Genomic DNA, 11,161 nt, shown 5'->3' with positions numbered 1-11,161 from the left:
TTTTTTTTTTTTTTTTTTTTTTTTTTTTTTTTTTTTTTTGCGGTACCAGGGATCAAACTCAGGACCTTGCACTTGCAAGGCAGGCACGGTGCCACTGAGCTAACCCCAGCCCATCTTATTTTTAATTGTGAGACAGATCTTGTTATATCACTAAGTTGTCCACACTGGGCTTGAATCTGAGATCCACCTGCCTGAGCGTCCCAGAATGACAGGATTACCGTGTGCACCACCATGCCCAGCTAAGAAGTAGGGTGTTAAAGAGAGGGAGGATAGGGCCCGGATGTAGCTCAGTGGTGCCAAGCCTGCCTAGCAAGCACAAGGTCCTGAGTTCTATCCCGTGTACTGAAAAAAAAATTAGAAATAGAACTGGGATATAAAGGATCTAGAACAGTAGTGGTGAACCTATGGTACACGTGTTGTTTTTCTTATGACAAAAGATGTTAATGTATGAGATTTTTTTTCTAAACTAAAACCTTAGTATGCAGGTTTAATTGCAGTGTTGGCACTTTGCAATAGATAAGTGGGTTTTGGGTTGCAATTTGGGCACTCCTCTCTAAAAGGTTTGCTGTCAATGGAAGCTTTCAGAAGCCAGGCCCTGAGCCTCCTTGGGTGTAAAAGGACAAGAGGCCTCTTTAGGAGGTTTCTATGGACGAATGGTAAGCCCTCCGGGTCAGAGAAGACAGATGATATTGCAGAAGTTAGTGAAAGAGTTAGGGGGAATCTAGAAGATAAAGGTAAATATGAGCCAGGTCTGACACACACCTGTAATCCCAGCACTCTGGAGGCTGAGGCAGGAGGATCATCATGAGTTCAAGGCCAGCCTGGGTTACATAGTGAGTTCGAGGCGAGCCTGAACTACATAGCGAGAGCATCTCAAAAAACAAAACAGAAAACAACCAAGGTGAATATATATTCTCTCTCCTGTGCTGGTGAGGAGGATGCCCCCGAGAATGAGCAGACAAGCCCCAGCTTTTGCAGAGCTTCTAGTGGCACAGTTAAAGAAAAGCAAACCTGCTGCAGTCAGTGCTGTGTTGGGCCCTCCTTGACATCTAGATGCCCTCTGAGGGCAGAGAGCTCTTGTATTCCCTTCCCCGTCCCCTCCCCTGGACACCACCACTGGGACACATGAGGAGACGGGTGTGCAAAAAACCTTTTGCAATGACTGAGTGACCCTTTCCCCAGTGTGCTGCGACCAAGCCCCTCACAACCTTTTCATGGGAGTCGTGGGTGTTGTTGCCACAGCTCACGCTTGGCGGCACCGCCCCCCCATCACCTCCGGACCCTTGCTCTCCCAGACACCATCCGGAAGATGAAGAACGATTTCCGAAAGATGGAGGATGAGATGGACCGGCTGGCCACCAACATGGCTGTGATAACCGACTTCAGTGCGCGCATTAGCGCCACGCTGCAGGACCGCCACGAGCGCATCACAAAGCTGGCAGGTGGGCACCTTTCAGGGCAGGTCCTTCAACAGACAGTGGCCTGGGCTCTGGGCTGATACCCCTCTGGTCCTGCAGGGGTGCACGCGTTGTTGCGGAAGCTGCAGTTCCTCTTCGAGCTGCCTTCGCGCCTCACCAAATGCGTGGATCTGGGGGCCTACGGGCAAGCGGTGCGCTACCAGGGCCGAGCGCGGGCGGTGCTACAGCAATACCAGCACCTGCCCTCCTTCCGCGCCATCCAGGACGACTGCCAGGTCATCACAGCCCGCCTTGTGCAGCAGCTGCGGCAGCGCTTCAGGTATGGCCCTTCAGCACCCACTCCAGGCACCTAGGCCTTTGCGAGCTGTTGCCCTACCACGCACTTTCCTTTCCTTTCCATTCCTCGAACTCCACAGGGAGGGCGGCTCCGGAGCCCCGGAGCAGGCTGAATGCATAGAGCTGTTGCTGGCGCTGGGCGAGCCTGCGGAGGAGCTGTGCGAGGAGTTCCTGGCGCATGCCCGGGGGCGGCTGGAGGAGGAGCTGAGCGCCCTGGAGAAGGAGCTGGGGCCCTCTCCCCCCGCCCCTGATGTGTTGGAGTTCACTGACCGGGGTGGCAGTGGCTTTGTGGGTGGCCTCTGCCAGGTGGCAGCAGCCTACCAAGAGCTGTTCGCAGCCCAGGGCCCTGCGGGTGTGGAGAAGCTGGCAGCCTTTGCCCGGGAGCTAGGCGGCCGCTACTTTGAGCTGGTGGAACGGCGGCTGGCACAGGAGCAAGGTGGCAGTGACAACTCACTTCTCGTGCGGGCGCTGGATCGCTTCCACCGGCGCTTGCGCGCACCCGGGCCTCTGCTGGCTGCTGCTCGGCTTACCGAGTCAGCTACGGAGATAGTGGAGCGAGTGGCCCGAGAGCGCCTGGGTCACCACCTGCAGGGCCTGCGGGTGGCTTTCCTGGGCTGTCTGACTGATGTGCGCCAGGCGCTTGCTGCTCCTCGCCTGGCTGGGAAGGAGGGCCCCAGCCTGGCCGAGTTGCTCGCCAATGTGGCCAGCTCCATCCTAAGCCACATCAAGGCCTCTCTGGCTGCTGTTCACCTCTTCACTGCCAAGGAGGTGTCCTTCTCCAACAAGCCCTACTTCCGGGTACAGTCTGCCCTTGGGCTTAGCGTTATTTATCCTGCTAGATAGCCCAGTACCAGTGTTTGGGAAACTGGGCAGGAACTAACAGCACTCAGAGTCCTGGCCCCAGGGACTCTGGATATGGATTCAGGTTCTCAAGAAGCGCAGTTGGGAGGATTGGGGTGGGGGGCTGCAGCCATTTGCAGCTGGGCTGAAAGTAGGAGAGTGGCAGGATTCCCAGGGCTGCCAACCCCCCACTGTCCATGCCTGGGCCAAGCAGCGAAGCTGCCCTTGCTACTTGCAATGTAGGATGAAGTTTTCCCATGGAGCAGGGACTGGGCAGAGGATAAGGAGTGGCCCTTCCTAGAAGAGAGGGCCACCTCTACATCTGGGCCTTCCCTCCTCACAGGGTGAGTTCTGCAGCCAGGGTGTCCGAGAGGGTCTCATTGTGGGCTTCATCCGCTCCATGTGCCAGACGGCCCAGAGCTTCTGTGACAGCGCAGGGGAGAAGGGAGGTGCTACACCACCTGCCCTGCTCCTGCTCCTCTCTCGCCTCTGCCTGGACTATGAGACAGCCACCATCTCCTATATCCTCACCCTCACTGATGAGCAGTTTCTGGTGCAGGTGAACTACTGGCTCGTAGCAGCGTAGTCGGAGGTGGTGCTGGGAATGCAGGAAGCGGGATGGTCTCCAGTGGCCAAACCCAGACTGTCCATCTGTGCCCACCAACCTCCACCTTGCCCAGGCTGTGTCCAGCTCTAGCGTGGCAGATGCCAACGACCTGCCCCTATATCCATTGCCTCTGTCCTCTGCCTCCCTGTCCTAGGACCAGTCTCCAGTGACACCTGTGAGTACGCTGTGTGCAGAGGCCAGGGAGACAGCACGGCGACTGCTGACCCACTATGTGAAAGTGCAGGGCCTGGTCATATCGCAGATGCTGCGCAAGAGCGTGGAGACACGGGACTGGCTCAGTACCCTTGAGCCCCGCAATGTGCGCGCTGTCATGAAGCGGGTGGTGGAGGACACTACGGCGATCGATGTGCAGGTGCTCCCTCGACTGCTGGCGGAGCCCTGACATGGGTGGGGGTTCTGAGGGTCAGCTTTCTAAGGATTGAGACAAAGGGACCAGGCAGTCCTTGTATCCATAGCCTTATTCCTCTGTACCCTGGATTATGGTATCATCCCCCATTTCACCTATACAGTCACAAAGTCAGGGCAGGTCTGGTGCTGAAGATCGGGTCCCTGACTCTTGTGGCCCGCCTTCACCCCGCTCCACTGATTCTATAAAGGGTGACCAATAAGTTAACTGCATCCTCTCCTGGGTCCCAAGTACCTAACTGAAAGGGGTCCTGTGCTTGGCCTCCATGCAGTGTGCCTTTTCGCCACCAGGTTGGGCTCCTGTATGAAGAGGGTGTTCGCAAGGCCCAGAGCAGCGACTCCAGCAAGAGGACCTTCTCTGTGTACAGTAGCTCTCGGCAGCAGGGCCGCTATGCACCCAGCTACACACCCAGGTTTGGCTGGTAGGGCAGCCTCAGGGAAACAGACAAAAGAGGACAATCACAAAGGGTAGTCTCTGATTCTTTGTCTCCTCCCTCCAGTGCCCCCATGGACACCAACCTTTTGAGCAATATCCAGAAGCTGTTTTCTGAACGCATTGATGTGTTCAGCCCAGTGGAGTTCAACAAGGTCTGAAGTTCCACGTGACCCAGACTTCAGGGGACCCGGGAATGCTGGCTGGAGCAGTTCCCCACCAGTGAGGAAGCCCTAGGACTGTGCCTGACACCTTCCTCGGGACTCTAGGGATGTGTCTAGGTAGTCTTCATGGCCCTCGCCTGGGCACTGACCTAGATGCACTCTGCCCTCGTCCCCCACAGTAGTCCTGGGGTATCCTGAGAGATTGCTAGTCACACCTTGGTTTCTGCTCCACCCCACCCCATACTTGGGTTGGGTTTCTCAATAACATACCCCACTACCCTGTGCTATTGCGGGCCCCTGTCTTGGCCTGACTGTTGGGTTGTACCAGTCCCGGGCATTCCAGAGGGTTTTGCTAACTATCCCTTCCCCTTCCCTGAACCCTGGGTCCTTCTGTCTCCCCCCTTCCTCTATTCAGAAGTTGGGTGTCTCCTACCCCAACAGCAGTCACCAGCCACAACCCTGTGACCCACCTGCAGGTATCGGTGCTGACTGGCATCATTAAAATAAGCCTGAAGACCCTGCTGGAATGCGTGCGGCTGCGCACTTTTGGACGATTCGGGCTACAGCAGGTGCAGGTGGACTGCCACTTCCTGCAGCTCTACCTATGGCGCTTTGTGGCCGAGGAGGAGCTTGTGCACGTGCTGCTGGATGAAGTGGTGGCCTCGGCAGCCCTGCGCTGTCCAGACCCGGTGCCCATGGAGCCCAGCGTCGTTGAAGTCATCTGCGAGCGCGGCTAGGCCCAGCAATGTCCCGCAGTGCCCTGTTCGACGGAGCCTGGAATCCCTTGTCGGACCCTCCCTGCACGCTGGTGTTAGGACCTGCCTAATAAAGTGTGTTGTCTTCCACCCTTTCGCTCGAGGGCGGGGGTGTGGGTGGGGCTTCAAGACTGGGGCTACATTGGTGGCTGTGCGGGGCCTGTCCTGGCTGCTGATTGGCTGGCACACTGGGCCCACGATGGGTGGGGGGCGTGGCCACGGGAACAGGAGCGCCGCTGTCCAGCCCTGTGTCAGGACAGGTGCTGGTGTCGGGTGGCCAGATCTTTAGTCACCAGCCCACTTTCTCGAGCACGTGTGGGGTCGTGTTTTCTTGACCGACTTCGTGAGCCCCCATCTCCCGGCGGAGTTGAGATCATGGCCTCTCCTCAGGGTCTCCAACCCCCCCTGGAATTTGGGGGGCCCCTGGGTAAATGGAGCAGAAAGCGGGTGCTTGGGGGCGGAAGGCGAGCTGGAGGGAATGAGTTGGAATCGCAGACGCGCAGGATCTGAGGGTGGAGGCTGTGGGCTTGGGGTGTGCAGGGGGCAGTATCCGCAGAGCGGCAGCTGGGTGGGGGGCGGTGGGAGGCAGAGGGTAACGCGAGGGGGTCCCAAGGGAAACCGAGATGGGCGGCCCCGGAACGCCGGAGTCGGGAGGGCCTGAATGCCGCGATCCCTCCCCAGGTGCCGCTGCGCTCATTCTGGTAACGCGAGGGGGTCCCAAGGGAAACCGAGATGGGCGGCCCCGGAACGCCGGAGTCGGGAGGGCCTGAATGCCGCGATCCCTCCCCAGGTGCCGCTGCGCTCATTCTGTTGTTGCCCGCCACCACGCTCCACCTGCTCCTGGTGGCCCGCTCTGGCCCGGCTCGCCTCCTGGGGCCACCTCCGCACCTGCCCCGGCTCTCGACGCTGTGGAGCCCCCGGGTACTGCTGTTGTTGCTCGCCTGGCTCGGTCTACAGGCGGCGCTCTACTTGCTGCCGGCGCGCAAGGTGTGGGCCCAGCTCCAAGGCGAGGGGGAGGAGGGCGCCCTGCGGGAGAGGAGGCGCCCCGACCCTTCTCAGACTCTCTTTGCACTCGTAGGTGGTGGAGGGGCTGGAATTGAAGGACAAGAGTCGCCTGCGCTATCCTATTAACGGTGCCTGGGGGACCAGCCCTTGGCTGGAATTGTGCGGGTGGCAGTGGGGTTCACATCTAGCGGCGAGGTCATAGAGTTTAGCCCCAAGCCCAAGCTCTTTTGTGTGCCTCATTTACAACCAGGACAGACGCCAAGGGGTCTCTTCTTTGTCCCCACCCCCTTACCTCATTTGCTGCTGCTCTACACAGCGGTGCAGTGGCTGGAATGGCCCTCTGAAGGCCGAGGTGGCAGCGTAGTGGCTTAGGGTGAGGTTTGTGACTTCCCTGAGCTTTGAGCTCTGTGTGTCTGTGCCTGTGTGACTTGTGTTCTTGAGGGGTTGGGAGGGAAACCTACAGCCCCAGGACTCACTGTGCTGCTGTTCAGGCTTCCAGGCCCTGGTGCTGACAGCCCTACTGGTGGGGCTGGGGGTATCTGCCGGGCTTCCCCTGGGGACTCTCTCGGAAATGCTGCTGCCATTGGCGTTCATGGCCATCCTCACCACCTTCATCTTCAGCTTCCTTCTCTATATGAAGGCTCAGGTGGCCCCTGCCTCAGGCCTGGCACCGGGGGGAAACTCAGGTGAGATAAATCTTGTGGGGTGGGGATGGAGGCAGATGGGGATGCCCATCTGCGATTTTATCTTTTGCTACTCTTTAGGCAACACCATTTATGACTTCTTCTTGGGACGGGAACTGAACCCTCGAATTTGTTCCTTTGACTTCAAATATTTCTGCGAGCTGAGGCCTGGCCTCATTGGCTGGGTATGCTGGGTCTGAGTAGGCTTACCTGGGGCCAGGGGAGGGGCAGGATGCCTTTTTTTTCCTCAAATGTGTTCGTCCACCCCATCCCCCTGACATTGCTGTAGTACTGGGAGACCAAATGGGTTAGTCTCTGCCCCATAAAGCCTTCCTTCTGGTTGGAAAAATAGACCAGAAATCAGTGCAATATATGTAGTGAGGCTGGGGTGTGGCTTAGTAGCAGAGCACTTGCCTAGCATGTGTGATGCCCTCGGTTCTACCCCCAGCATGACAAAAACAAACATTTGTATATAGCCTGTCAGGGATGACAAGTGCCTCAGAGGAAAGCCAAGCAAGGGGCAGCTGGGACAGCACATACAGTTTTGTTTTGTTTGTTTTTGGATTTTTTGAGATGGGGTCTCACTATGTAGTTGAGATTATGTCTCAACTGGAACGATGTAGCCCAGGCTGTTCTTGAACTCACAGCAATCCTCCTGCCTCAGTCTCCAGAGTGCTAGGATTACAGGCATGCACCACCATGCCCAGCTTGTTTGTTTTTTGAGACTGGGTCTCACTATTAGTTCAGGCTGGGCTTGAACTCACTAAGTAGCCCAGGTGATTTTCCTGCCTCAGCCTCCCAAATATGGGATTACAGGTGTGCACCACCACATGCAGGTTTTTTTGTTGTTATTTTTTTGTTTTTTGCTTTTTTGGTACTGGGAATTGAACTCATGGCCTTGAGCTTGCCAGGCAGGCACTGCACTGCTGAGCTACATCCCTGGCCCCTACATGCAGTTTATTTTATTTTTTACATGCAGTTTTTTAAATTCAGGGGTCAAATGCAAAATCTGTTTCTAGGGCAGTGATCACATGCTGCTTGACAGCCAAGGCAGTGCAGAACTTTTTTTTCTTTTGTTTTTTTGAGACAGGGTCTCACTATGTAGTTGAGACTGACCTGGAATTTACTATGTAGCCCAGGCTGATCTCGAACTCACAGCGATCCTCCTGCCTCAGCCTCCTGAGTGCTGGGATTACAGGCATGCGCCACCAGGCCTGGCTCAGAGCTTCTGATTGAAAGGTTTAGCAACCTGTCCCTGGTGTCCTTGACAATAATCCAGCTGTGTTCTTTGGTTATGATCACCATGCTGGGTAGTAACCAAGATTACCAGAGGCACTTGGGCCAAATATCTTGTGTCACCTTGGAAATAATCTCACTTTGAAGCAGGGCTGTCAAGTGCCCACCATGAATCTTTTTTTTGGGGTGGGGAGTACTGGGAATTGAATTTAAGGTCTTCACACTGAGCTACCTACATCCCCTGTCCTTTTTTTAAAAATTTGTTTGAGACATGGGTTGGGGATTTGGCCCAATGGCACTGCACCTGCCTCAAAAGCACAAGGTCCTGAGTTCGATCCATGGTACAAAAAATTTGAGACAGAATTTCATTACATCACAAAGTTGCCCAGGTTGGACTCAAACCTATGATCCTCCTACCTCAGCCTCCAAAATAGTTTGAATAATAAGTACGTGTCAGTCACCTGGCTCCATCATGGATCTGGATTCTGACCTGCTCACAGGCATGTCAATTGCTCAGCTATTTCCTCATGGGGTACAATTAAAACTTTCTTCCAAGATTATTGTGAGAATTAGAACCTTAATAACAGCACCTAGCTCAGTGCATAAATGTCCTTAGTACAGACTGGGTCCCACTTTCACACACATTTTGTTGGAGACTTCAGAAACAGCACCGTGAAGACAGGTGTGGTGATGCACCCCTGTAATCCCAGCACTTGGGAGGCTGAGGCAGAACTGCCTCAAGTTCCAGGCCAGTCTGGACTACATAATGAGTTTAAGACCAGCCTGGACTACAGAGCGAGAACCCAACTCAAAAAACAAAAACAAACAAAAACCAACCACCACCAGGCAGGTCCACAATTAGTATACACATTTTCCTGAGTGGTAGAAAGTGAGCACCCCACCCAAGTGGCAAAGCTCAGATTCAAAATAGTTTTAATCTGGAGCTGGAATCACAGTCTGTGTCCCTTATAGAGCCTGGGTCCATTCAACAAGGGGTTGGAGAGTGACAGTGACAGCTGGAGATGAGAGATGGGCACTGCCCCACCCACGTTCTGCCACTTCCGAGGAGCCGATGGCCTTGTTTCCCCTCATCTCTAGGTCCTCATCAACCTGGCCCTGCTTGTGCAAGAGGCGGAGCTACGGGGGAGCCCCTCCCTGGCCATGTGGCTGGTCAATGGCTTCCAGCTGCTCTATGTGGGTGATGCCCTCTGGCATGAGGTGAGGCTGGACTGGGTAGGGGAGGCAGGGAGGTACTCTGCGGACCTCATCAGGACTAAGCTAGTGTCTGGGTGCTGTCCCTGCAGGAGGCTGTCCTCACCACCATGGACATCACCCATGACGGGTTTGGCTTCATGCTGGTATTTGGTGACCTGGTCTGGGTACCCTTCACCTACAGCCTGCAGGCTCAATTCCTGCTGTACCACCCGCAGCCTCTGGGGCTGCCCACAGCCTTGGCCATCTGCCTCATCAATGGTCAGTCAGGAAAGGCAGCAAGCTGGCCTTGTCATTTCTTCTCTCCCTTTCATTCACTCACCTCCTACTCAGCATGTAGTGGGCAGGTACTAAGCGCAGGTGCTTTTTTAAAGCTGGGGTCCAGAGCTGCTGGGCCAGAGTTGGTGGATGGTGAGGGTCAGGCAGATGGCTGTGACCCTCAACCCTGACCCTCACTCTTGCTTTCCCTCAGCCATTGGTTACTATATTTTCCGTGGGGCCAATTCCCAGAAAAATACTTTCCGGAAGAATCCATCTGACCCCAGTGTGGCTGGTGAGCTGTCTCTTGGGGGCCGCGGGTGAGACAGGGCAGCAGTGCTTTCTGGGGTTCCCTATCCTACTACTTTTTCCCCTAGGCCTTGAGACCATCCCTACAGCCACGGGAAAGAGGCTGCTGGTGTCTGGATGGTGGGGTATGGTTCGCCATCCCAACTACCTCGGGGACCTCATCATGGCTCTGGCCTGGTCCTTGCCCTGTGGTGAGTGGTGGCATGGGTGGGGATGGGCAGGGGTTCCATGATCACAGGATGCCCAGCTTGGGTGGGCCTGGCAGTGCCTGTGGAGGGACACAGTATGCGGCTGGGCAAGATCAGTGCCAGTGCATACTGGATGTCTCGATATGGACCTGATCCTTTGACTTTCACCACTGATCTGACGCCTTGTGAGCCATTAGGTATGGGAACCTATGACCCAGCTGGGTGGCCTCAGAACCCCATTTCTTTCAGGGTTGTCCCACTTGCTCCCCTACTTCTACTTCCTCTACTTCTTCGCGCTGCTGGTGCACCGAGAAGCTCGAGATGAGCAGCAGTGCCTACAGAAGTACGGCCGGGCCTGGCAGGAATACTGCCGGCGTGTTCCTTACCGCATCATACCCTACATCTACTGAACGGTCCTGCTGCCCACACACCTCGAGCCAGGAAGCCAGGACACACAGGGACTCACGGGCCTGCACCCTACTCAGCCCTGAGCTGGACCAAGCTCACAGAAGAAGTGTTGGGGAGCACTGTCCCCCTTTGCATAAATGTCCAGAGCCCACAGAACACTTTTCTCCCATTCTGGGGTCACTGTGTTTATGACCAGCTAGGTCAGCTCTGAGAACGAAGAAGCTGAGAGGAAGTATGTGGGTCCCATACTTGTGGTGGACGACAGTTGTCACTCAGATACAGGCACTGCCAACAAGTGGGCAGGTCAGTCACAGCTTTATTAATGACAAGGATCCCCAATTCAGCCAGGAAGCTCCTCAATGAGAGTCTTTGGGGCAGGTGGCACGGGGCCTCCCCAAAGCCGCTCCATTTCCTCAGTGAGGGCTGCCACCTCCTCGGCTGCCACAGCATGGGCTCTGTAGGCCATGGTGCAGTCTAGGGCCAGAGGCATGAGGACGGCCTCATTTTCGTTGGTCCAGGCCAGCAGGAATTGGCACTTCTTCCGGGCCCGGTAGAGGCGATTTCGCTCTTCCTGAGCCAGGGCTTGTTTCCGGGCCCGGCCTAGGGTCTGTGCGAGGTGCCCCAGGGCTGCCAGCGTGTACCCTTTCCGGTCAGCCGCATCCTCGCCCCATAAAATTCGGGCGGACTCCTGCATCGCACCCCGTGTACCCAGAGGCCCGGGAGGATGCTCGCCTGCTTCCAATACGTGGGCTGCGGCCTGCAGGGCTTCCTCCGCAGAGGCGAAAACTTGCTGGGCGCCCAGGGCTCCGGAGACACCAAGCAGTGTGGCACAGAAGTCGGAGAGCAGCGCGTCGTCCCCGCCATGATAGAGGGCGAGAGGGGG

General features: G+C 56.1%; 3 protein-coding genes across 7 annotated transcripts in view; 2 read left to right on the top strand and 1 right to left on the bottom strand.

Annotated features, from left to right (window-relative positions):
- The window catches only part of Vps51 (VPS51 subunit of GARP complex), a 16,741-nt gene extending 11,672 nt beyond the window's left edge, over positions 1–5,069 (top strand). For 2 of the 4 annotated variants that reach the window (XM_010636009.3, XM_010636011.3), the window contains 8 exons: positions 1,296–1,442; positions 1,518–1,737; positions 1,835–2,552; positions 2,938–3,153; positions 3,356–3,574; positions 3,919–4,040; positions 4,128–4,215; positions 4,701–5,069. In XM_010636009.3, the coding sequence (XP_010634311.1) occupies positions 1,296–1,442; positions 1,518–1,737; positions 1,835–2,552; positions 2,938–3,153; positions 3,356–3,574; positions 3,919–4,040; positions 4,128–4,215; positions 4,701–4,961 (1,991 nt within the window). In that variant the 3' untranslated portion in view covers positions 4,962–5,069. Of the gene's footprint in view, positions 1–1,295; positions 1,443–1,517; positions 1,738–1,834; positions 2,553–2,937; positions 3,154–3,355; positions 3,575–3,918; positions 4,041–4,127; positions 4,342–4,639 lie in introns of all 4 variants that reach the window. The other 2 variants (XR_004514466.1, XM_010636010.3) reach the window with 2 other exon arrangements.
- Positions 5,070–5,124: 55 nt separating this feature from the next.
- Positions 5,125–10,494, top strand: Tm7sf2 (transmembrane 7 superfamily member 2). 2 transcript variants are annotated; one of them, XM_010636008.2, is made up of 10 exons: positions 5,125–5,406; positions 5,770–5,966; positions 6,058–6,112; positions 6,476–6,670; positions 6,749–6,852; positions 9,002–9,121; positions 9,208–9,376; positions 9,588–9,668; positions 9,751–9,873; positions 10,120–10,321. In XM_010636008.2, exons 1-10 carry the CDS (start codon positions 5,355–5,357, stop codon positions 10,278–10,280), a joined length of 1,257 nt encoding a protein of 418 aa, XP_010634310.1. In that variant the 5' UTR covers positions 5,125–5,354; the 3' UTR covers positions 10,281–10,321. The 2 variants fall into 2 exon arrangements, with proteins under 2 accessions (XP_010634310.1, XP_010634309.1); XM_010636007.3 differs by lacking the exon at positions 9,208–9,376 and having other exon boundaries at positions 5,126–5,406; positions 10,120–10,494.
- The window catches only part of Znhit2 (zinc finger HIT-type containing 2), a 1,551-nt gene continuing 738 nt past the window's right edge, over positions 10,349–11,161 (bottom strand). The window contains exon 2 of the mRNA XM_010636181.3: positions 10,349–11,156. Within this exon, the coding sequence (XP_010634483.2) occupies positions 10,619–11,156 (538 nt within the window). The 3' untranslated portion in view covers positions 10,349–10,618. The remainder of the gene's footprint in view (positions 11,157–11,161) is intronic.

This window comes from Fukomys damarensis, unplaced genomic scaffold (assembly GCF_012274545.1).
Source record: "Fukomys damarensis isolate Sample0158 unplaced genomic scaffold, DMR_v1.0_HiC HiC_scaffold_27, whole genome shotgun sequence".
Taxonomy (NCBI): Eukaryota; Metazoa; Chordata; class Mammalia; order Rodentia; family Bathyergidae; genus Fukomys; species Fukomys damarensis.
This window is presented reverse-complemented; position numbering and strand designations above follow the sequence as displayed.

Bases quoted from the DNA above. Each gene is read 5' to 3' on its own strand.
- Tm7sf2 (XM_010636007.3), top strand. From the start codon at position 5,355: ATGGCCTCTCCTCAGGGTCTCCAACCCCCCCTGGAATTTGGGGGGCCC. The intron at 5,967-6,057 runs GTGTGGGCCCAG...TTGCACTCGTAG, and splicing joins ACTTGCTGCCGGCGCGCAAG to GTGGTGGAGGGGCTGGAATT. The intron at 6,853-9,001 runs GTATGCTGGGTC...CCTCATCTCTAG, and splicing joins GGCCTGGCCTCATTGGCTGG to GTCCTCATCAACCTGGCCCT.